Genomic DNA, 23,664 nt, shown 5'->3' with positions numbered 1-23,664 from the left:
GATGACACAACGACAAGGGACTTATATTTTGAAGGCATCAGAGGCCCAAGTGGCGCTCTCCTGCTCAATACCCTCTCCTCCTAGTGGTCAAGAACGGAACAAAAGAAGACGACGTGGTACAACTTTACCTTATCCAGAAGGGTCTGTTTTTCAGATTTCGTGGATTCCACCTGTGTTTCAAGATCACAACAAGAGGTTTTCAGATCAGCAATGGTGGACTGAAGGGTCTCATTCTCTGCTGACTTGGCCTGAACCTTCTCTTCTAATTCTTCTAATGCTTTCTGGAGACTCTTATTTTTATTCTTCAAATTTTCGCATTCAACTTCAAATCGGGAGATTTCTGCAGAATATTTAATCTCCCATTGCTCTGAATCTTTTGATTGGCTCTCGAGGGCCACCAGTTGCCGAGTCTTTTCGTCTAATTGAAGTTTGCATTCTTCTTGTTCTGAAGTAAGTTTTTGAAGAGACATCTCAAAATCCTTGCTTGCCATCTGGGCCTTCTCCAACTCTTGCAGCAACTGTTCCTTCATCTTCGATGTAATATCTGCACATTCGGCCACAGCCGTTTCATATTTTTGGTCAGAAAGGGCTTTCTGTGCGAGCAACTCTTCCAGTTCCACTTGAAACGACTCCTGTTGTTTCTTGGAGTCTTCCATAAACTGAGCACGTTCCATCTCTCCGCTCTCCAGAGTTTTTGTAACGGTTGCAATTGTGGCTTCGAACTCAACCATTTTGTCCCGGCTGCTCTGAAGTTCTTCTTCCAGGTCCTCAAGCTTCTTCCCCAAACATTTCAATTCCATTTCTAAAGTGTCTTTTTGCTCCTTGAGTTTCTCGGCTTCCTCCTTGGCCGTCTCCGTCTGCATGATGGCAGTCTCCAAATTCTCTTCAGACATGATCAATTCTCGTTCCAAAGACTCGATCTTGTCATTCAACTTGTCAAATTTCCGCTCGCTCTCTTTTAGCTTTTCCATCGAATGACGCTTCTTCTTCTCATCGGCTTCGATCTTAACCTTAAGTTTCTCTATTCCCGTACGCATAAGAGTAACTTCCTCCTGAGCAGAACTCAAGCTGCTGCCCAGCTCATGCTTCTGTTGCTGACATCGTTCCAGAGCTCTAGAGAGCTTCTCATTTTCTGCTTGCGTCGTTCTTACTTGTATCTGGAGATCTTCTTGCTCACGGACCAGGATTTTTTCTTCTTCTTGAAATTTTTGGATCTGATTTTGGAGCTCTCGAACTTGCGTCTTTTCATTTTCTTGCAAGTCAACCATACAGTCCCTTTCTGCGGTCAACTCCTCCGCAGTCAATTTTACTGCCTGAAGTTCTTCCTTCAGGGTTCGTAAATCAGCTTCCAATATCTTTATTAGTTCCTTAGAGCTCAATTTACTCGATTCCAGCTCTTGTTCCGTAACCTGAAGCTTTTTATACATTTGTTCAAGCTCTTCCTTTTCTTCAACTAAACTCTCCAGTTCCTGAATTAGCTGATATTTCGCTTCCACGACAGCATCAAGATTCTCCCGGGCCTCATTAAAAGACCTTAAATTGCCTTCACTTTCCTCTTGTAAGCGCTGGCATTTGGAGTGAAGGGCATCCAGGTCCGCTTCTAGAGACAGAGCGTGGTTCTCAAGATTTGATTTTTCAGATTTTGCCCTCCTCAGCTCAATTTGCGTTTGAAGGTAATTTTCTTTGCATTCCTTGCCGGAGATCTCTAAGTTTTCTCGTATACTGGACACTTCAGATACCTGCCGTTTCAATATCTCCATCGCATTTAATGAATTATTAAGCTCTTTTTCAAGTTCGACTATTTTATTTGCCAACTGCGATTTCTCACTAGAAATCAATTCGACTTTTTCTAGTAATTCCAATTTTTCAACTTCAAAAACTTTAGATTTATCATCAAGATCTTGTTTTTCTCTGTCTTTTTTAAGAAGTTCACCTTTTAGTATCTCAATTTGGGCTGACAGGTCTTTTATTTCCATTAACAAATCTTGATTAATCTCTTCTCTTTCCTTAGTCTTTAGCTGGAGACTCTCCGAGACATCTTGAGTTTCCAGGTTGTCTACTTGGGCTCCACTAGAACCCTTCCTTCTCTTCCTCTCTCTAGAACATTTTTCAATATTTCCTACTTGTCCTGTAGGACTCCCATGACCAATCATCTCCGTAATGCTATCAACTACACCGTTGAATGCAACTTTTGGACTTTGCGTTAGACATCCAGAGGTTTGCAATGCATTGTTGCCAAGTGAAAGGCGTCCTATGGGCAAAACTGTACAGAGGGTCTGATTGGTGGCATCAAATCTTGTAGTTGACTAAAAAGAACAAAGTAAAGCAAGTCTTACTATACAATCAAAAAATTCAGTTTTCAAAATCCACCCCCAAAAAAATCCTAAATATTTTTTAAACCTCTTAAAAATTAATTTACCCTATCAAGTCTGATTTTTTTTACAATTCTAAGTAACAAAAAGAATTGCAATTCTGCGCGCCCTGTTGACGAACCCAATCTCCTCCTTGAGCGCTTGTCAAGACGTTTGTCCATGTAAAGGAATATTTAAAAGGCACGGCCTAGAAAGTGACCAAGTTAGAATAAGTAATTTACAGCTAAATTTCGAAGAATTTTTTTAAGGTATATCCCTAGGATAGGCTTGTAATGTGTGTAGTAAAGTTTTACTAGACTCCGCTGCGCTCGACCACGGACTGTGAACGAGGCCGATAAAGAACCTGGATGAGATTGGCGTGGTATCTGTAAGAAAACTGAAGGGGGTTGTGCAAAATGCTGCAACCCTTTTGTTCTCAATCTAGAGATATGCCATAAACGCTAAATCTCAGAAATCTCTTTTAAAGGATAACTAGACTTTCAAAAGAACTTTTGACATGTCAAAAGAACAGGTCAGAAGTTTTGATTGGTGGGGGTCTGAGCACGGAGACCCCTCATTGATGGCTAAAATACAGCGTCAGTAGCGCTCGGGTGAGTGCTGTGCAGCCTTGTTTCTGATCATCTTTCCTCGGAAAGCTGAGCGAGCGGTGTACAGGCTCATAGACTTTCCATGGAGTCCGTACACCACTTGCTCGACTTTCCTAGAAAAGCTGATAAAAAAAACGAAGAGGCACATTGCTCACCCGAGCGCTTCTGCTGCCTTTTTTTTTAATCAATCAGTGGGGGTCTCCGTGCTCAGACCCCCACCGATTAAAACTTCTGACATTTTACTATGCGATGTCAAACATTTTTTGAAAGTTTAGTTACCCTTTAAAGGTAAATGAAGTAGTTAAGATTATGCCTTCTACAGTCAAACAAATGTTCTAAAATTACATTCAAAATCTTTTTGAAATTTGTAGGAAATGTGGGAGTCCTCAACCGACAAGAAAGTGAAAACAGAATTAAAGAATGTCCACTAAAGATTCTCAATTAGGAGATGAATATTTTACTGGTGTGAACAAAATGTTTTATCAACATAAACACCGTCCATAAAGCGGACCATACACTAGAGATTTGGACGTCTGAAAAGGTCGATTTAGACCATTTTTTGCCAACGCCTTTTCGTGACACGAACAAGCATGAAAGCTGCCAACCGAAGGCAGATATGTGGAAAAGTTGATTTTTTTTTTCAGCCGTTAGCGGGTGTAATCTCGGATATTCGTTCATGCCAAATCCCATCAATAGAAGCCCAGACCAGGCAAAAGATCAAGCCAGCGGTCGATAAGTTAAAATGACAAATTTCTAAAGGTATTGTGATCCAAAACAACAACTTTTACAGAAAGACCGTGAATGAGAAGTCATACAGAAATTGGTTGTCTGAAATCACTAATGTATGGCCAGCTTAAGTCTGCATGTGTGAGCGGCCTGTGCCGTACCTAGGACAAGTGTAGGGAACATATCAAGTCCAAATCATGCAAATCAAAAGCATGAAGCGAGTAATATCCTTACATCATATCTCACAATAAAGAATTGCCCACACATACTTACATCATCATTATTATCAAAAGACAGCAGGGAGCGTGCACTTAGGTCGAAAACTTGCAGTTCAAGTCTTGCAGCCTCCAGCTCCTGAGCCAAACGCTCCGCTTCAGCCTTCCCGGCTGACAACACGGTCTCCATTTCCGAAGCTTGGTCTTTTAATTTCTGCTGCCAGGTGGCAATCTCAGATAAATGTTGTTTCTGCAACCTACTCAGTTCCATTTGGTAGACCACGAGCAAGTCTTTCATTTCCACAGGCTCATCGATCTTTACTCCAGAGCTTAAGACTTGTTGCTGCTGAGGAGGAGACTGCTGGAGGAGCAAGTCAACAATCTGGCTGGTAATCGACTTTCGATCTCCATTCCCGTCAGCCCTTTTTATTGGTGGTGAAGTAAAAGGTGACAAGGTGGCCGATTTTTGGGATTCTAGACTTGAAAGATCCGGTAGGGGAAGAGTAGGGTCACTAGCCGATACCAAAGTAAGGTGGTCCATATTGATCAATAATGTCAAATTTTCATCACGGTTCTGTTGTCCAACTGATGGTGTGAAGAAAGAGATATCTCCACTTATATCAAAAAGAGAATTATTCATTAATATCCCATCACTGCTGCCATTCAATGTGGTTTCATCAAGTCCATGGAGATTGGTTCCTTTGGGACTTTCAGAACCATCTTGAGAAACCTTCGTCAATTCTGCACCGTCATTCCTTTCAAAACCATCGTTGGATGGACTCTGAAGGTCAATCAAATGCTCACGGACTCCTTCCACCGAATGATCTTTCTCCCGACAATTTTTGTTCAACAATTCTAACTTAGTATGCGCGTTTCCTAAAGAGGCTTCTTTGTCCTTCAGACAAACTCTTAACTCCTCTAGAGTCTTATTTAGAGAAAATTCATTGTCCCGGAGCTTTCCAATCGATGTAGACAACTCCTCGTTGGCCCGGAGCAGACGACTGTTTTCTTGTTGGGTTCTAGAAACTTTTTCTTTCCATTCCGCCACTTCTTCTTTCAGATTTTCATATCGGTTTGCGGTTTCTTCTCTTGACTCATCGACCGGTTTATCTTCAGCATTATGGTTTGAGAAGAAGTCTTTCTCTGAAGTGTCAATCTTTGCGTTCTGAAGTTGTGTCTTCTCGTAACTCAGCAGATCGCAGTGTTCGCCCATTCTTTTGTTTTCCTCAGTCAGCTTTTCAAGGTCTTTTTGAAGAGAACTAATTGAAGCCGCCAGCGTTTCCCTCTCGGCAGACCACGTCTCGGACAACAGATTCAGCTCCTGCAGCTTAGTAGTAAGTTCGGTGTTATTTTGATACACAGATTCCATCTCTGCTTTGGCAACGCTACATTTTTCTGATAATTTGACGATTTCTTCTTCTTCTTTTTCCCTGATGATAGATGGAATAGAATCACTTTGTTCAGATGAATGGTCTTTTAAGCTTGTAGAATCAGGGATACGACACTCATGCTTTCCTTTGACTTCAGATAGATGTTTTTGGATTTCCTGATGACTTCTCAAAAGTAGGTCAAGTTGACCTTGTAATTCAGCATTTAATTTTCCCTGTTTCTCCAACTCACCTTCCAAATAGGACACCTTGTTTGACCAAACATTTAACTCTTCAGTCTTATTTTGCGCCTCCAGTTCAGATATTTTCTGTAGGTTTTCGATTTCTTTTTGATATTTTTCGCTTTCCGACATCAGCTGACTATTCAGCTTCCTGCAATTTACCTCCTGAACCTCCAGATCAGCTGTTCTTACATCAATGATATCTTGAAGGGTCTTTATCTGGGTGTGTAAATTTTTCTTATCGTTTTCCAGTAAAGTTACCTGATCGGTAAGACTCTGAACCGTCACTTCCAAGTCTTTGGTTCTTATCGACATGTTCTCTTTCTCTTTGGAGAACAAGATAGAATTATTTTCATATTCGTTTTTCCAATTAGTCAAGTCTTTCAATTCTTGTTCTTTACAATGAAGCCGAGTCTTCAAAGTCGACAATTCTTCGGACATTTTAGCGTGAGCGTTCTTCACGTCAGCCAAGTCGTTTTCTCTCTTCTGCAGCAAATCTTTGGCAAAATCTCTTTCTTTCTCCAAATTAATCATAGTCACTTTAAGATTTTCTAAACAAGTCGAGTCTTCGTTGTTTAGTTTCTGCACAGCGGCTTTCATTTCCACCTCCAAACTGTTATTTTTATCTGTAAAACGCATTCAAGAAGTTTATATTTTTAAGTGACATCATAACCAAAAAGTGTATGTCCACCGTTGCTCAACTTTTTGTGTCAAATTTTCGACTTTGTGAATACCCATTACTTATCTTGAACTAATCCGGTGTTACAGTCTGTATAATACTTCAGAGCTGAATTCACAATTTTGTTTTCTTCAGAGCTGTAATCTCCCGGCATACCCTGCTTGTTCAGTGTCTGTACAGAACTTCTTCTGGTGATTTGCATTCTGAGAAGTTTGCTCTACATCAGGCACTGTACAGTAATCTGTTAAGAGATCTCTAGATCGCCTCTATACACCTAAATAATAAAATATTCTTCCTGCAGCCACCACTAGGGGAGGCTTACTGCATATAGACTTAAAGCCTCCATTGAACACAATAATAAATCTGTAAGCGCCTCCTAGTGGTTGCAGCAGACAGACAGAATTCTATAACTTAGGGAGGACCGATCATGGTTTTTTTCTTTTTTTAAACCACATACCTTTTTCTATTCCTAGCATCCTCCAGATTGCAGTGCGGTCAATAATTTTCTTTTGTATTGGTCCTTCGTTGTCCCACTATGCCCCCCACTCCATTTTGGCAGCCTAATATGCTAATTGTGAGGTACAGACAGGAGGAGACCTCCTGCATTGCTCTGACACTGTCCAATCAGAGCAGACACAGTGATGCAGAAAACCTGCTGATCTCGCGAGATTTACTGCAGGGGCCATAGCGCAACCAAGAGAGTGGGAAAAAAAAAAAGTACAGTGGAATTGGGAGGACAACAGGAAAAAGGTAAGATATGTGGTTAAAAAAAAAAATGTACTAAAAAAACTACGACAAATCCTCTTTAAATGTATGTTTTTGCAGGGGATTTGAAGCACGGTATCCGACAACAGCATCATCACGCATCCAAAATTAACCTCCAGCGATGTATGTACGAGAGTTATCCTATAAGGACAAGTTCACTGCACTGTGAAAATTAAAATTGCTCTCGAACATTAATTTCTCTAGAAAAACACACATCAAATCTACATTAAATTGCAAAAAGAAAAACAAAAACCAACATCAAGTCTAATTTGTTCCAAGAAGAGACAAAAAAAAAATAAAAAATCGCTGAGCCTTTTAATTGCTACTGCATCAGACACAAAGCAGCGGACCCTGGCACCATATTTCTGTATTTCTAAGTTCATTTTCCCACTACAGTGCTTTCTCGTAGATTACGCCGGGAGCTCGGATTGTAGCCGGAGGGGGGGGGGGGGGGGGGCGCTGGCTCGTAATCAGTCTTTTTGATTTTCTCATTATACCAGAACCCATTTATCAAAGTCACTGGTTCTGTCCATGTTCCACAATATAATTCTGTGGTATTATTGATAATTACCATAATCCTGACGTTTAATAAGCAGAACACACAGAGGTTATGGAGATCCTGCCTGGCGTGATGCACCCGCAGCCAAATAACTCCAGTCAACTGCGTCTTCGCGCCACACGCAGCTGCTGCAAAGGGGCACTTACTTTTGAGCTCGTCTATGAACGCTTGGTTCTGCCGTAGTGTTTGATTTGCTGATCTAAATTCATCTTCTAGTTTCAAAACTTCTTTCATTTTATGGTCGAGCTGACTTTTAATTGCATTTTGCTGAGACCGAGCCTCCTGAAAGCAACGAAACAAAGAAGCAAATGAGAGAACACATCATTCCGGGTAGGAGAGGTAATGATTTAAAGGGAATTCTGTATAATCTATCTAATGGCATCTCATATATCAGAAACTCTTCTGATGGGCATCGACAAATCCCCAGACCTTGCATCATATTATACACTATACGTTTACAATCATCGGCGCCCTCATGCAATTTTGCATCAAAGTGTTAAGGCACACACGAGCGTGTTCGGTCCGTGATATATGGTCCGGTCCGTATGTCGGCTGCATTTCCCGGACCGAACACGCTGCAGGGAGCCGGACTCCTAGGATCATAGTTATCTATGACGCTATGTCACTGCCTCGCTGCGGGACAACTGTCCCGTACTGAAAACAGGACCTATTTGGATTAAAATATCTAAATGGATGGACATGTGTCCCATTTAAACTGCTTCGAAGAATATAACATTTTGAATGACATATGACTATATACAGAATTGATTTTCTTCCCACCGAGGACTAGATCCACAATGTCTGATTATATTGGGGGCTAGGGAGTATTTGGCCCTGTTCACACAGGGTGTTTTGACACTTTTTGACGTGGAAACCGCATCAGAAAACACGCCAAAAAAACTTCCCATTGATTTCAATGGGAGGTAGAGGCATTTTTTTCCCGTGAGCCAAAAAACTGTCTCAAGGGAAAAAGAAGCGATATGCCCTATCTCTGGGCGTTTACATCTCTGAATTCCCATTTACATCAATGGGAGGCAGAGAAAGTGTTTTTCGCTGCGCTCAATGGCCGCGGGTGAAGAACGCTGCGAAAAACGTGGCAAAGGGCGTGCGGGCAGATCCAAATTTTCTGCCTGAAAAAAAACTCAGTGTGAACAGGGCCTTAGGAGTCTATCCATTGCATGCATTGCTATTACACCCATCAAAATGACGGTCACCACAGCAGAAGCGATAGACCCCATTGTAAGTCAATAGCGTCAGTCGGGTGCCGCTGGTATCTGTCGTTTGACTAATCCGACGGTGCGTCATGGTGTGAACAGAACCTATGGAGAAACTCTGCATCCAACTATTCTTACAGCGTGGTTCCAGTTTTACATATCACAGTTACTTTATGTGATGTCACCATTTCTATTCATTGTTCCTGTAAAAAAAAAAATCTACCGGTTGTCCATGGAAACAGACAGCAGTTTAGTTCCACCCCGCTGTCAGACGTGTGATTTAACTGCCTAAGTATGTAACCAGGGGCGTAGCTACAGGGGTGAAGAGGTAGCTGTCATATACGGGTCCTGGTTCCTCAGGGGGCCCAAAAGGCCCCCTCGGCCACATGAGAAGACACAAGTATTATAAATAACACATGGTAGGTACAGATTTTCCATCGGGACCCAGGAGCTTCAAGTTACACCTCTGTGTGTAACGGTCATTGGAGCCCCCACAATGCACTGCTTTCTGGTAATAGATTTAAATTAGCTTTAGACATGATCGGAGTATAAGGCTATGTTCACACGGGGTATTTTGGCGAGTTTTTTGACGCGGAAACCGCGTCGCAAAACTCGGCAAAAACGGCCCGAGAACGCCTCCCATTGATTTCAATGAAGGCGTCGGCGTCTTTTTCCCGCGAGCAGTAAAACTGCCTCGCGGGAAAAAGAAGCGACATGCCCTATCTTCGGGCGCTTCCGCCTCTGACTTCCCATTGACTTCAATGGGAGGCAGAGAAAGCGTATTTCGCGCTGTTTTATGCCCGCGGCGCTCAATGGCCGCGGGCGAAAACGGCGCGATAATCGCCGGGAAAATCGGCGTGCAGGGAGAGGAATATCTGCCTCAAAGCTCCAAACGGAATTTTAAGGCAGATATTCCTCCCCCAAAATACTCAGTGTGAACATAGCCTAATAGTAAAGCAAAGTATTTACACAACCACACAATGTGATCTTCACACACGAATCTATGAACGAGAAGATCATTTTCCCTTTAAAAACTACAACTCCACACGGCTGTCAGGTTTGGCTGGGACTAGTAGTTCCACAGGTTGCAAACCACGTATCAGGACTACACGCAAAATTAAAAGGGGTTAGAAAGGCATGGATGCTTTCTGGTCACACCTGTCCACAGGTCATGTATGCAATACCAGACCCAACCTATGAACAGGTGTGGCGCTGTTTTGGAAGAAAAGCAGCCATGTCTATCTAATCCTGTACAACCCCTTTAAATATGTGGGAGAGAGCATAAGGAGTAGCTGCAGATAATGGGTGTTGTGATCTAACAGCTGCTGCGTCATTTTGGTACACACAGTACATTCCAATAATAAATAAGAGAACAGCGAGTGCGATCTGTGTTCTTAAACTTCATCTTCTCTCTTCTATGCTGTGCCTTTTAGGATATGACACCCACCTACTGTTCAACAGCAGAAAGTCACAATTCTCCATTCTGTGAAGCCCCCACAACAACTGTCATGAGGATTCAGATTAGCGGTCACTCCTGCCGTACATCCCGCGGGGGTTACATGACAAGCTTTAGATTCAATAAGCGCTGTATTCAGAGAATTAAAGAAGCAGTAAATGGAAAATCAGCCAGATATAAAAGAGCAGCAGCGTTATAGGACAAGCTGCCAATATCCTACGTATGTAAATATTCCTGGAGGTTCTGAGAACTGGAAAAAAACAAAAACGTAGCGATCACATCGAAGAACACTACAGTCAGCCTCTAGCCAACCAGAAACGGCTGATAACAGACTGCGCAGAACGTAAAACCGGTATAGGACCACCCATTGTACTATTACTGAGATGTCGCCAAAGGGAGTCAATCACGACCGCAGCATTTAAATTGATAGAATCAGGGGTTCGCCCCCTCAAACACGCCATCGCGCCCCCATCGGTTGCTATTGACCGCGGCTTTTAAGGTAAGAAATGCGCTTTAAACACGCCTAATGAAGGCCCCCATCTCTGCCATCTTTGTACTCCTTTGAAGGAGACGGTCAGAATCACAATACACTGCAATACATTAGTATTGCAGTATATCACGCAAGCAATCCAACGTTCACTGGTTCAAGTCCCCTGTGGGTGCTAATAAAAAAAGTAAAAAACTGAAATTAAAAAACACAAAAAACTAAAAAAAATAAACAATTTGTTCAAAAAAAATATTAAAAGTTAAAAAATAAAAAAAACCAAAAAACCTTTTCCCATTTTTTATTTTTTTAAATCAATGTTAAAAAGTAAAAATTAACATAACTGGTATCACCGCGTCCATAAAAATCCAAATTATCACAATATAGCGTTGTTTAACCCACTCCGTGAACGCCGTAAAAAAACAAATATATATATATATATATATATATATATATAGCACACAAATTTCTGTTTTTGGACACATTAGTTCTCCAAAAAAACGTAATAAAAAGCGATCAAGAAGTCGCATATACCCGAAAATAGTATCGGTGAAAACTACAGCTCGTGCCGCAAAAATGAAGCCCTCACATCGCTAAATTGATGGAAAAATAATTTAGTTCTGGCTCTCAGAACATGGCGACATAAAACATTCTTTTTTTTTAAAGTGGTAAAACATAAAACAAAACATATAAATTTGGTATCGTCGTAATCGTATCAACCTGTAGAATAAGGCGCACATGTCGTTTTTACTGCTTGGTAGACGCCGTAAAAACAAAACCCCCCCCATAAAAAGGGGTAATCGCTGTTTTTTTCAGCTTCCCAGCACATTATGCGATACAATAAGTCTAAGATTTAGGCCATCGATCACAGGTATTCATATGGCGCGCTGCTCAATTACTACATGGAACTACAAGAACCAGCAATACAGAGATACACACCGGTGGAAGAGGGGATTTTCTTTTTTTGCATGCAGGCTGGGGAAAGGAGAACTCTTGATGGACACCGTCTGAGCGGTAAAAATTTACTATTTCATAAGCAAAGAACTTGGGTATTCCCCATCCTACACAGGTTGTGCCATAAATGCTTGAGAGGTGCTGGCACCCCTGGCACCCTCCCTTTTGGAACCCTCTATATGCCACTGTAGAGGATCCCTGGACAGTCCATTAATCGCATTATCATTGGGGGACCGGTCATATGTCGAGGGCTTATCCAAACCAGTTAACCCCTTTTGAGTGCAAATTTGACTACACAAATCCCTTACCTCCAGGTCCCTCTTTAGATCAGTCATGTGATTCTGGCTGGTGGACGCGGCCTGTTCTGATCTGGATAATTTCTGCTTTAGATCTTCTACTTCGTGTTCCAAAATCTTCTTCCCATGTGTCGCCTACAGGAGAGGACAAATAACGTACCACCAATAATAAAAAGTGTCCTGACCGTCGTGAACTTGCAGTCACTCACGCCCAACCATAAGACTGGCGTTAAAAAAAAACAAAAAAAAAAAGGACTTGTGCCACGTGATGCCAAATCCCTCAATACATCCACAACTCACCGGAGACTGCAGCATGAGCCACATACAAAGAGAACAACTGGGGGAAGAGTACGATTTGCAAGTCTCCAATTGTAGGCAAGTTGCACCTTGTGACTCTTTACCGATGGGAATTACATGTCTGTATCTACGTAACCTGTGAGCTGCGCCCATGAATACTTCAGACAGGTCTCATTGAAAATTCCCATTAAAGGAATTATTTGAGAGTAGAAAAATACGCTTTCTTCAAGAAATAGCACCAGTATTGTCAATGGGTTGTATCTGGTATTTAGGCTGAATTACAATACCAGACACAGCACGGTGACGCTGTTTCCGGAAGAAAGCTGCCATGTTAAACTTTATTTAAAGCCTATGGACACATTTGATATTTAAAAAAATAAATTTGTATATATGTATTAGGCCTCATGCACACAACCGTAGCCGTGTGCACGGCCGTGATTTTCGGGTCGGCCGGCTGCGGACTGTCAGCCGCAGGCCGCCCGCAAATCGTGGGACATGCACATGGCCGCCACCATTGTTTTCAATGAGCCCGGACCGTAATAAGACATGCCCGTTCTTTCTGCGGTCCGGGCTCCCGGGCCGTGCACGGACCGCAAAAACTACGGTCGTGTGCACGGCCCCATAGAAAAGAATGGGGCCGCAATTCTCCCGTGGATTTTCGGGGGAATTGCGGCCGCAAAAACACGGTCGTGTGCATGAGGCCTTAGTGGTTGCATGGCGTTCATAACGTTTCACTAAGTTTTAAGCTGCAATCCTTGTTCCTCGATTGATTTTTAGATTCCCTGATAGGCGTCTTACAACCTGCTCCTGGTTTCAGACTTTTCTCATGTGGACGTGTCCCTCCCAGTAAAACATGCTGGATGTGAGGTCTGTGAATACAGGATGCTGCTGCCTTCACTAGCTCATCTGTCACCACAGCTTCATTCCTCTACTGCTTTACCATTTTAATACAGCCAATATGTGATCTCTTTTCAATTGTGCTGACAGACACTGATGCTGTGTCTCAGATCTCTCTCTACACTGATGTGTGATATCTCCCCCCTCTCTCGCTATACTGATGTGGTCTCTCTACACGGGTGCTGCATGTGTGCGCATGTGTGTAAGATCTCCTCTCTCTCTACACTGATGCTGCCTGTGTGAGCTCTACCTTCTCCCCCTGCAGATTCTGCCGTGGGTCCCCAGCTCTCTCTGTATTGATGTTGCCTGTGTGCTCTCTACCCCTGCAGACTGAGTGATCTCCTGCCTCTCTAATACAGCTTACTCTGCTGTGTACAGCCTCGGCCCCTCCTTGCTGGTATCTCTAAAATGAGAGAGGGTAAGAGCAGAGGTAGCAGACAGCAGCCAGGAGCAGTGTGCTGATGGATTTGTGTCAGAAGCAGCAGGACAGCCAGCCACGTACAGGAGTTGTACAGACTGCACAGCAGCAACATGGTAGGACATTTTTTATAAAGATTATTCAAAAAGTTGCTTAATTTTGCATTTAGGAAGCAAATGAGTAGAAGAAATAAAAATAAATCAGTGCAAAGTAGTCCATTGCCTTGACGGTCAATAACAAAACTGAGACATACAGAGCGGGAAGCGTCTTACCCGGTCAAGTTCTGATTGGACGGAATTAAACTCGTTCTTCGCTTGCTGGGATTCTTGGCTTAGTTTGGTTTTCATCTGGTTCAGTTGTTGCTCCATATTCTTTAGGGAGTTCTGCTGACGTAACAGCTCCTACATATATACAAAGAGACGAATCACATAAAAGCCAGAAGATCAGAAGGCTAAGCACAGAGAAATGCACACAGCTCCAGCAAATAGGAGACAATGCGGATACGAGGAACCGAACCTGTTGATTTTCTTTCTCTTGCTCCTTTAGTTTCGTCTCCAGGGCCAGTCGAGCGCTTTCTCCATTTTGTCTTTGACAGCTCAGCTCTTCTGAAACTTTCTTCAGCTTCTGTTCAGTCATTGCGTACTGAAACACAACGAAAGTTTTGCTAGATCACAGAAGACAACCAAAAAGGAAAGAAAAAAAACTGCGCCCACATAAAAGATACGACAAGAAATACGGGTACAGATATACACTGCAATGGGACAACTGGGAAATACATATTTAAACATAATATTTTATGGGATATTCTGGTTTAAGCAAATAAATGTTGGTCTTTGTAGAATTAAAAGTATTAAAATTTTCCAATATACTTTCGATATGAATTCATTAGAGTTTTCAAAATCTCTGCTTGCTGGTATTCAACAGGAAGCTTGATGGTTTACGCTCAGTGGATCTAAATCTGTCGTGATCATGTAATGGACACACAGGTGCACGGCTCGTTACATTATAGCTATCAGAGCAGTGTCTTGACAGATTTTTATGCAATGACAGTAAACCTTGACAGTTTTTATTGAATGACTGCAAACAGAGATCTTACATAAAATCAATATTTTGCATAAAACAATAGGCGATAAGTTCCAAAGCTCCTCTTAGTGGCCGCTGCAGGGAAACCAGCATTTAAAGGGGTTTGTCGAAAGTTACATATGGGTAACCTACCCTTAGGATAGGTCATCAATATTAGATCAGTGACAGTCCGACTCCCGGCACCTCCGCCGATCAGCTGATTGATGGGGCAAAAGTGTTTTCGTGAGCGCTGTGGCCTTTTCGTTGCTTACCAAGCACAGCGCCATACATTCAGTAGTGGCTGTGTCTGGTACTGCAGCTCAAAGGAACAGCAGGGGGCCCCAGAACAAGTATATAACAGCAATATCCATACACAGGAGTATTTTTTTTTATAATTTCAATAGAAAAAGTGTTACATTTTTCCTCATCTATCCAAGAAATGGAATATTACAAAGTTTTTTTTCCGGGACTTTGATATTGATTTGCCTATCATTACGCTAGGCCATCTATATCAGATCGGTGGGGGTCCAGCTGAAGTGGCCATTGTGCTCCAGGAGGCTTTGCGTCCCCTTCATTGTTTACCAGGCACATGTATGGACCACATTTGGTAATAGCTGAGCCTGGCTCAGTCCTATTCACCCTACGTGAGCTGCAATACCAGGCACAACCACTACTGAATGTATGGAGCGGTGCCTGGTAAACAATGAAGGGGATGGGACACTCGCCCAGAGAGCCGCAGCCCCTCCCAATCAGTTGATCGTGGTGGGGAATAAGACTCCCACCGGTCTGATATTCATGTTCTGTCCTCAGGATAGGCCACCGCTATCAAAGTCCCGGTAGCCCCCTTTAATCATGGATAACCCCTGGAAGAATGATGTAACTATTACTCACTTTGTCGACAGACTGCTCAAACTGTACGGTCACCCGCGCCAAATCATCCCGGCTCTTAGCGAGAGTCTTGTCTTTGTCGGCCAGCTCTGCCTGTGTCTTGTCTAGCAGGATCTGGGTCTCTTGGAGTTTGTGAAGTTGATTTTTCAGCTCTTTTTCTTGAACCTGGAAGCGCAGCTCCAGCTCAGTGACTTTGGACCTCAGTTCTGACAAAGAAGATGCAGTCATCAGTAAATACGGTTCATGAAGCTACACTTGTATATTAGAGAACGGCATAAATAGCAATTCCCGACAAGTAGGAGCCGTCAGATACCCGCCAATCAGAATTTACTCAAGGGCATTGCTGAGTGTCCGATATGGACATTTATGCAGATCAGGCAATTTAAAGAAGTTTCCAAGATCAGAATAAACATGGCCAAGGAAGTGGGAGGGGGTGCCATAAAATTAAGAAAAGAGCCTTTACGAATCTGTAAATCTAAAACCCTGCAGTGATGACGTACCCGTATACCCATGTGACCGCTACAGTCAACCATCGATCTTATGCCGTACACCACTAAGGTCAGGTCAGTGATTGGCTGCAGCGGTCACGTGGGTATACGGGCACGTACAGTACACAAAGATTGTCAGCACCACTGGAACGTCGGGGGATTCAATCAGGTGAGTATTTTGTCATTTTATGCCATTTACTCCCCCATGGCCAAATTATTTCCGATCGACTACGCTATTGCATCCGGCAAAACGACGGGTCCGGCTGCACAACAGAGACAAACGGAAACCATGGGCACCGGATTAGTCACCATTGAAATCAATGGTGATGGAAACCTCTTGTTTCCGTTTGTGTCTGTTCAGGGTCCCGTTCTGGCGGAAAGTTCGACGGAACGTCAGAACGGGACCCCAACGCATATGTGAACGAGGCCTAAGGGCAGTTTAACTCAGTAAGTAAAAGATAGGGGGAGGAAGGGTATGCAGCTGCAGTTTTGCTCACCCGCTATGTGTCTGAGAGGGGAGGGGGAGCAGAAGTGGGAAGACATCTGATTGGCTCCGGGTGCTGAGCACAGCAATAGCATCACAAAAGAAAAAGTCAGTCCACCCAGCAGAGAAAATATTCGGCAGAGGGATGGAAAAGACCCCAAAAAAATTGTTTTGTATTTTTGCTTTCACCACATCTAAAGCAACCTAAGGAGATTGTAGTTTTTTCTTTGCAAAGATAGTTTTGATTTATATAGACATTCTACACCAGCGTTCCTCCAACCTAAGGATATTCAGCCATTACAAAACTACAACTCCCATCATAGACACAGGGTGTCAGGGAATTCTAGCAGAATTGCTGGAGAACCACAGGTTGGAGAACACGGATCTCCTCCTACGGGAGGACAAGAAGTTGACTTTCTAAAAACCCATCAGCTTGTAGGTCACCTTGATTCTGGTTTCTGAGCTGATCATTTGCTGGGTTGTTGGAGGATTCACAAAAACTTCTGTTCAAACCATCGGATTTTAATCCTCTTTTGCTCGGCGTCTCTTCTTGCTCCCATGGATAGTGAATGGAGGTATAATTCCTCTTGAGTGAGGTATCATGACTGCTGGATGATGTCCGGCTCGGCGTCCGATCCTGCTGCCACGAGAACACGGAGGACGACAACTGGTGACGAGCGATGTCCCGGTGGTTCACTGTATTCTGGGGCGCGGGCTGAGACGGCTGATTCGCCAACTGGACACAATAAAATAAAAAAACATAAAACATAAAAAGGACTTCTACGGTTTCTGTTTTAGAACTTTTGTTGTATTTTTTTTTTTTTGTGTGCCATTTCCATCCAAAAATAGCAAAGGATCCAAAAAAAATAAAATAAAAAGTAGGAGTTTTAGTCAATACTTAGAGGAGTGGCACAAGGCAGAGTTCTGTTATTCCTCCTATAAATGTATGAATAAATTGACAACTGGGTGTTAACAGTTGGGGGGTGTCACATCCCACTGTCCAATCAGTGCTGACAATGACAAACAGTGTAGGGACGTGCCTCTTTGAAAAGTAATTTAGTCATACATTTCCTGGAGGAATAACAGAGGAAGATCACAACGCAGAGTTCTAAGAAAAGATGCTCCAGGGTCCTTATACCTCCTTGATTGAATTGCTTATATTTTTTACAATAGGGGGTGCTGGTATAACCATAACGTTATTCCAAAACAGCAGCAAAGATCATCACCATACTCTAGAACAGGGGTCAGTAACCTTCAACACTCCAGCTGTTGTGAAAATACAACTCCCAGCATGCACTAGCAGCCAAAGGCCCTATTATTTGAGCCAAAGGCTGTTGCAGCATGCTGGGAGTTGTAGTTTCACAGCAGCTGGAGTGCTGAAGGTTGCTGACTCCTACTCTAGAAGTAAGCCCAGGCAGTGAGTATGAAGGAGAAGGCCATTTTCTGATCATATACAATCCCTTTCAGGAATTTGAAGGATTCCCTAATGAAAAAATAAAAATAAACAAACAATCTAATATTTTCTAGAAATGTCAGTGTTCCTGGACTCCTAAAAGGTATCATTTATTATAGGTCCTGGGTCCAAACCCCAATGCCAGTCAGACACGGACTCCCTGCTAAGCTGGTACTTCTCCACGGCAGCCAACCTAAAAAAGCAGTGCTGCAGTGTAAAGCTTGGAGAGGTATCGTCTTGATACAACAACTGGGCTTCGGATTCGCTATCAGAACTTTATTGCAAGAAACTTTTACTCACTTTAATTTGGAGAAATCTTAATTCTGTCTCCAGCTTCTTTCTTTCTTCCGCCTCCTTATTATACTTTTCTTGTAGCTCTTCATATTTAGAATCTGTCAAAATATAAAACTGTATTAAAATCTTCAATTTACTTTCCAATTTAAAGGGTGTGTACAGTTTTGCAATTATTTTATTGCATCTAATAAAAAGAAAAAAACACCTTTGCAAATAGTATTGATAATAATCTACCTCTGTGTATACAGCTCATATGCAGGTCTATGAATCTCCATGGTTACAGACTACAAAAAAACCAATGTGTAGTCTAAACCCCCCAGTCATGTGTTATTCCACTCCGTCTGCCCCCCTCATCTACGGTCTGTAGTTTTGGATGTAGAGGAGCAAAATGACTGCATGACCATCCTACACACAGGTTGATTGTAATCTGTAACCATGGGTCTGTATAGGAGCTGTATACACAAAACGGTAATATATTTTTTAATCAAGACGATTTGCAAGGAAGCTTTTTTTGTCTATTTAAGATGCACTTGAGCAATAAAACGATAGTTGTAAAAGTATACACACCCTTTATATGACCATATAAACAAAGAAAATAAAATATTACCGTTAAATTTAACAGGTGTGAACGAGGCAGTACAGGTTTTCTGCGGGGTAACACATACAGACATGTCAGCCGCATTAAATGACTGCTGGCTCCTTTCCAGGTCATTCTTATATCTGTAGGACAAAGAGGGAAGATCCACCATCAAATCCGCCATTCATGTCACGGCTCCGGTCAGCTATAAATACTAGTGGCGGAAAGACGACTGGTGGTGTCCAAGCCAACCAGATTCTTGCTTTTATTTTCTAGTCTTTTAGTCGAGGGCTAGAATCAGGTTGGTTGGCATGGGCACCGCCGGTTCATACACTAGTTTCTACATGTGACCCTTCCCCCCCTCCACCCCCAATACTTTTCCCCGTTCCTTCCCCCGCCTGGGAGAGGTATAACGTGCGCTTGTCCCGTCTTTGCTGACCTCTTTAGTTCCTGCTCCAGCTTCTCTATGTGCTTCTTGCTGGTGCTCAGTTGTCCCTCCAGGAAATTGATGTGCGTGTCCTTCACCTGCTGCTCGTGGCTCAGTTTCTGCCTGGTCTTCTCCTGGTTGTCACATAATTCTATCAGACTCTGATTCTCTCTTTTCAGGGCCGTGATTTCACTTTTCTCGCTTTCAACCTGTCATCCAAAATATGAATTAAAATAAGCGATAATTATTAAAACCCATCAACACTTTCTTTTACATCAAGAAGAAATAATCCAATATTATACAGACATAATTAAACATGTCTTAAGTAAATAAAACTTAAAGTGTAACAAACTTCTGACATGTCAGAAGTTTGGATTGGTGGGGGTCTAAAACAAAGTGGCAGAAGTGCTCGGGTGAGCGCTCAGCCGCTTCGTTTCTGTTCGGCTTTTTACGGAAATCAATGTAGAGGAGTTCAGACTCCGATACATCGGCTTTCCGGAAAAAGCCGAACAGAAATGAAGCGGCTGAGCGCTCACCCGAGCACTTCTGCCACTTTGTTTTAGAGATTGGTGGGGGTCTCCGTGCTCGGACCCCCACCAATCAAAACTTCTGACATGTCAGAAGTTTGTCAAACGTTTAGTTACCCCTTTAAAGGATATAGCCACCTTTACAACCAATTTTTTTTATAAGAAATAAAGGAGACTTGGTTAAACATGTTTTATCGTTGTGTGTATACAGCTCCTATGCAGACCTATGTGACTCTGAGGTGACACTACAAACAAACCCGGCGTAGTCTGATCCTGCAGTCATACTTCCTTTTCATCTGACCTTACTTTGGTTGTAAAGGTATATGTAACTATTAAAGGGTAACTAAACTTTTAAAAAAAACTTTTGACATGTCACAGAGATATGTCGGAAGTTTTGATCGGTGGGAGTCCGGGCACTGAGACGCCCACCGATCGCTAAAACAAAGCAGCAGAAGCGGTTAGTTTCTGATCGGCTTTCCAAGCAAGCAGCGTACGGACTCAGACTTTGTATTGAGCAGCTCCGAGGAAAGCCGATCATGTCACTACGACAGGTCAAAAGTTTTTTTAAAAGTTCGGTTTCACTTTAATACTTGTATAATAATACTAATCTTCTCACAGCTGTGGGTTTGCTGCAACGTATCCAGTTTCGCCAATCCTATGTGAGAGTGTACTGTTCAGGCGGTTTCAGATTTTTTTACCAGCACTGCTACATTGTAGCAAACTATCAGGACAGAGATTTGTGCTGTTGCGGATATGGTTGGGTCACAGAAGATTGTGCAGAGCCGTCCAGAGTAAGTGCAGCTCTCTGCTCGGGCTGATTGGTCTATAGGTCTACGCAAAAACTGGTTCTCTAAAAGAGGACCTGTCACCTCCCCTGATATGTCGGTTTTAGTGAATAATTGTATTCCTGATAAATTAACAGTTCTGGAGCATCTTTTCTTGGAACTCTGCATTGTGCCGTTCCTCTGTTACTCCTCCTGGAAATTGATGAATAACTGGACATCTGGGTTTTACCAGTTGGGGGGTGTCACTACACAGACTGACACTGTTCAATCAGTGCTCACAGTCTCAGACTATGTAGGGACATGCCACTTTGACAAGGGGAATGGTAACACTCAGTTTCTAGGAGGAGTAACAGAGGTGCACAATGCAGGGCTCTAAGAAAATACATTCAAGAATTGTTATTTTATAGGGAATAAAAGTATTTAGTAAAATAGACATGTCAGGAGAGGTGACAGGTCCTCTTTAAACAGACAACCCCCTTAAAACTGCAGTGAACTTGGCTTGCAGGATGTGGGGTGTTTGGAGGGTGAGGGCATGTTTTCTGGGAGCTCAGCGCAGTAGTCCTCAGTGTGTGGGACTATTAATTCTTTACCTTGTGTTTATGTTTTTGGAAGGCGGCCTCCAGGGACTCCAGCTGGAACTGTCTCTGCTGCCGCTCCTTTTTCAGTTTATCCAGCTGACTCTCCAGATCCTGGATCTTCTGCAGGGTCTTAGAGGGCAGACCCTCCTTCCACTCCTCCACCACCCAACTCATCGTCCTGCTTTATGGGGTCCACTTGTAATTCTGTAAGAAAATAAACATCACGACGTTGCTGTGAGCTTGCTCAGTACATACACGGCTCATGCCTGCCAGGACCAGTAATAAGATGCTGGGACCTGTAGTGCACATTAATAGGGCTCAACAAACTACAGTCCAAGTAAGCACTTAAAGAGGCTCTGTCACCAGATTTTGCAACCCCTATCTGCTATTGCAGCAGATCGGCGCTGCAATGTAGATTACAGTAACGTTTTTATTTTTAAAAAACGAGCATTTTTGGCCAAGTTATGACCATTTTCGTATTTATGCAAATGAGGCTTGCAAAAGTACAACTGGGCGTGTTGAAAAGTAAAAGTACAACTGGGCGTGTATTATGTGCGTACATTGGGGCGTGTTTACTACTTTTACTAGCTGGGCGTTGTGTATAGAAGTGTCATCCACTTCTCTTCACAACGCCCAGCTTCTGGCAGTGCAGCACTGTGACGTCACTCACAGGTCCTGCATCGTGTCGGCACCAGAGGCTACAGATGATTCTGCAGCAGCATCGGCGTTTGCAGGTAAGTCCATGTAGCTACTTACCTGCAAATGCTGATGCTGCTGCAGAATCATCTGTAGCCTCTGGTGCCGACACGATGCAGGACCTGTGAGTGACGTCACAGATCTGCACTGCCAGAAGCTGGGCGTTGTGTAGAGAAGTGGATGTTACTTCTCATCAGAAAGCCCAGCTAGTAAAAGTAGTAAACACGCCCTGATGTACGCACATAATACACGCCCAGTTGTACTTTTACTTTTCAACACGCCCAGTTGTACTCTTGCAAGCCTCATTTGCATAAATACGAAAATGGTCATAACTTGGCCAAAAATGCTCGTTTTTTAAAAATAAAAACGTTACTGTAATCTACATTGCAGCGCCGATCTGCTGCAATAGCAGATAGGGGCTGCAAAATCTGGTGACAGAGCCTCTTTAATTAAATGCGTTATCTGATCACAGACTACTCCTATAATGCGAGAGCCGCCGCAAATCACCTCCTGAGACCCCTGGCAAAAATCAGCAGTTTGCTGGGGGGGGGTCTTGTTGCGCTGTTCCTCTGTTATTCCTCCTAGAAATCAATTATTAAATGGATACCTGGGTGTTACCATTCCCTTTGTTGAAAGTCTTTGTCAGTGCTGATTGGACATTGTCAGTCTGTGTAGGGTCACACCCCCAACTAGTAACAGGCCCTTACAGGATTTTTTGGGGAAACTTTTTTTTAATTTGTTCTGTGTCCCATGTGACCTAGTCCGCACATTGTACAATTGGTTAGCTTTCATCTGCTTCTCCCATATATGGTTACAGCCTGGGACTTAATTCTAGATCCTCCCCCAGCGCCAGAAACTTCAAACCAATTCTAACGAGACCGAGTTAATCAGTTTAAAGTGGACCCGTCACTTCTCCGGTCTGTCTTAGTAAATAATTGTTCTCCCCATTAAATAATTCTGGAGAATCTTTTTTTTTAAACTTTACATTGTGCCGTTCCTCTGTTATCCCTCCTAGAAATGTATGAATAAATTGACAACTGGCTGTTCACATCTGAGTTCGGCTCCGTCAGAGGAGCAAAACAACAAAAATACCAAAAGCGGCGATTCCTTTGAATGACAGCGACAACAGACAGAACCCCTTGACTTTAGTGGGTCCTGTCGGGTTTCCATGGTTTTACCGTAGACAATAGCGCAGCATGCTGCGCTGTTGTTTCCGGTACTGGGTCCGTCAGGGCGATCTTGATACAAAAAATACCGGAAACCACAGTGGACTGGCAATTACGCTTTAAAAAAATAAAATAAAAAATGATATTTTTTTTACTACTGAATGGGGAAGCAGTATATATCAGCACAGTGAGTGTGAACTCAGCCTAATTCCAAGGAAAATACGCCACTGTGCCGGATTGCACTCCTCCCCCAGCCACGGCCGCCGCTTGCTCTCACCTGTCACCGTATAATCAGTGCCCGGCTCCAGACATCTCATCCGCTGCGATAACGATTCAAACACCGCGCCGTCCACAACACACAACAGCTAAGCACAGGACAGCCCATGTATGAAAGAACAGCTGTGATTGGTCCAAAGGCGTTCCTCCGCCTTATCTCATTGGGTAGAACGCATCAAAATAGCCCGCCCACCTGCTAGACTCGCAGAGCACAGAGCGCGTAGGAGGCGTGGCTTCAGTTCAAATTCATTATGGAAATTGTAAGGGTAAGCGTGATTGGCTGCTGAAAGATAAATTCGATTGGTTATTGGTCTCTGACCGAGAAGCCAATGGGATTAGTTCGCATGGAATTTAAAAGGTGGAGGCTGGCGCTGTGCGGTAAAGGGGTGGTCGGTGCAGTCGCGCCGCTGTGGGCGTAGTCTGGTATAGTGTCGG

At 43.1% G+C, this 23,664-nt stretch overlaps 1 protein-coding gene across 2 annotated transcripts in view; it reads right to left on the bottom strand.

The window, feature by feature from the left end:
• CENPF (centromere protein F) overlaps window positions 1-23,347 on the bottom strand; it is a 46,015-nt gene extending 22,668 nt beyond the window's left edge. The window contains exons 1-13 of one of the 2 annotated variants that reach the window (XM_075863332.1): window positions 23,231-23,347; window positions 21,104-21,295; window positions 19,214-19,410; window positions 18,805-18,917; window positions 18,204-18,295; window positions 16,895-17,186; window positions 15,482-15,684; window positions 14,045-14,170; window positions 13,801-13,929; window positions 11,929-12,051; window positions 7,659-7,794; window positions 3,959-6,135; window positions 129-2,306 (exon numbers count right to left, since the gene is read on the bottom strand). In XM_075863332.1, coding sequence (XP_075719447.1) covers window positions 129-2,306; window positions 3,959-6,135; window positions 7,659-7,794; window positions 11,929-12,051; window positions 13,801-13,929; window positions 14,045-14,170; window positions 15,482-15,684; window positions 16,895-17,186; window positions 18,204-18,295; window positions 18,805-18,917; window positions 19,214-19,410; window positions 21,104-21,265 — 5,928 coding nt within the window. In that variant the 5' untranslated portion in view covers window positions 21,266-21,295; window positions 23,231-23,347. Of the gene's footprint in view, window positions 1-128; window positions 2,307-3,958; window positions 6,136-7,658; window positions 7,795-11,928; window positions 12,052-13,800; window positions 13,930-14,044; window positions 14,171-15,481; window positions 15,685-16,894; window positions 17,187-18,203; window positions 18,296-18,804; window positions 18,918-19,213; window positions 19,411-21,103; window positions 21,296-23,230 lie in introns of those variants that run through there. The other variant, XM_075863331.1, reaches the window with a different exon arrangement.
• Window positions 23,348-23,664: the final 317 nt, after the last annotated feature.

Source organism: Rhinoderma darwinii, chromosome 4 (assembly GCF_050947455.1).
Source record: "Rhinoderma darwinii isolate aRhiDar2 chromosome 4, aRhiDar2.hap1, whole genome shotgun sequence".
NCBI lineage: Eukaryota > Metazoa > Chordata > Amphibia > Anura > Rhinodermatidae > Rhinoderma > Rhinoderma darwinii.
Note: the sequence above shows the minus strand (reverse complement) of the source record. Positions and strands in the feature narration are given on the sequence as shown.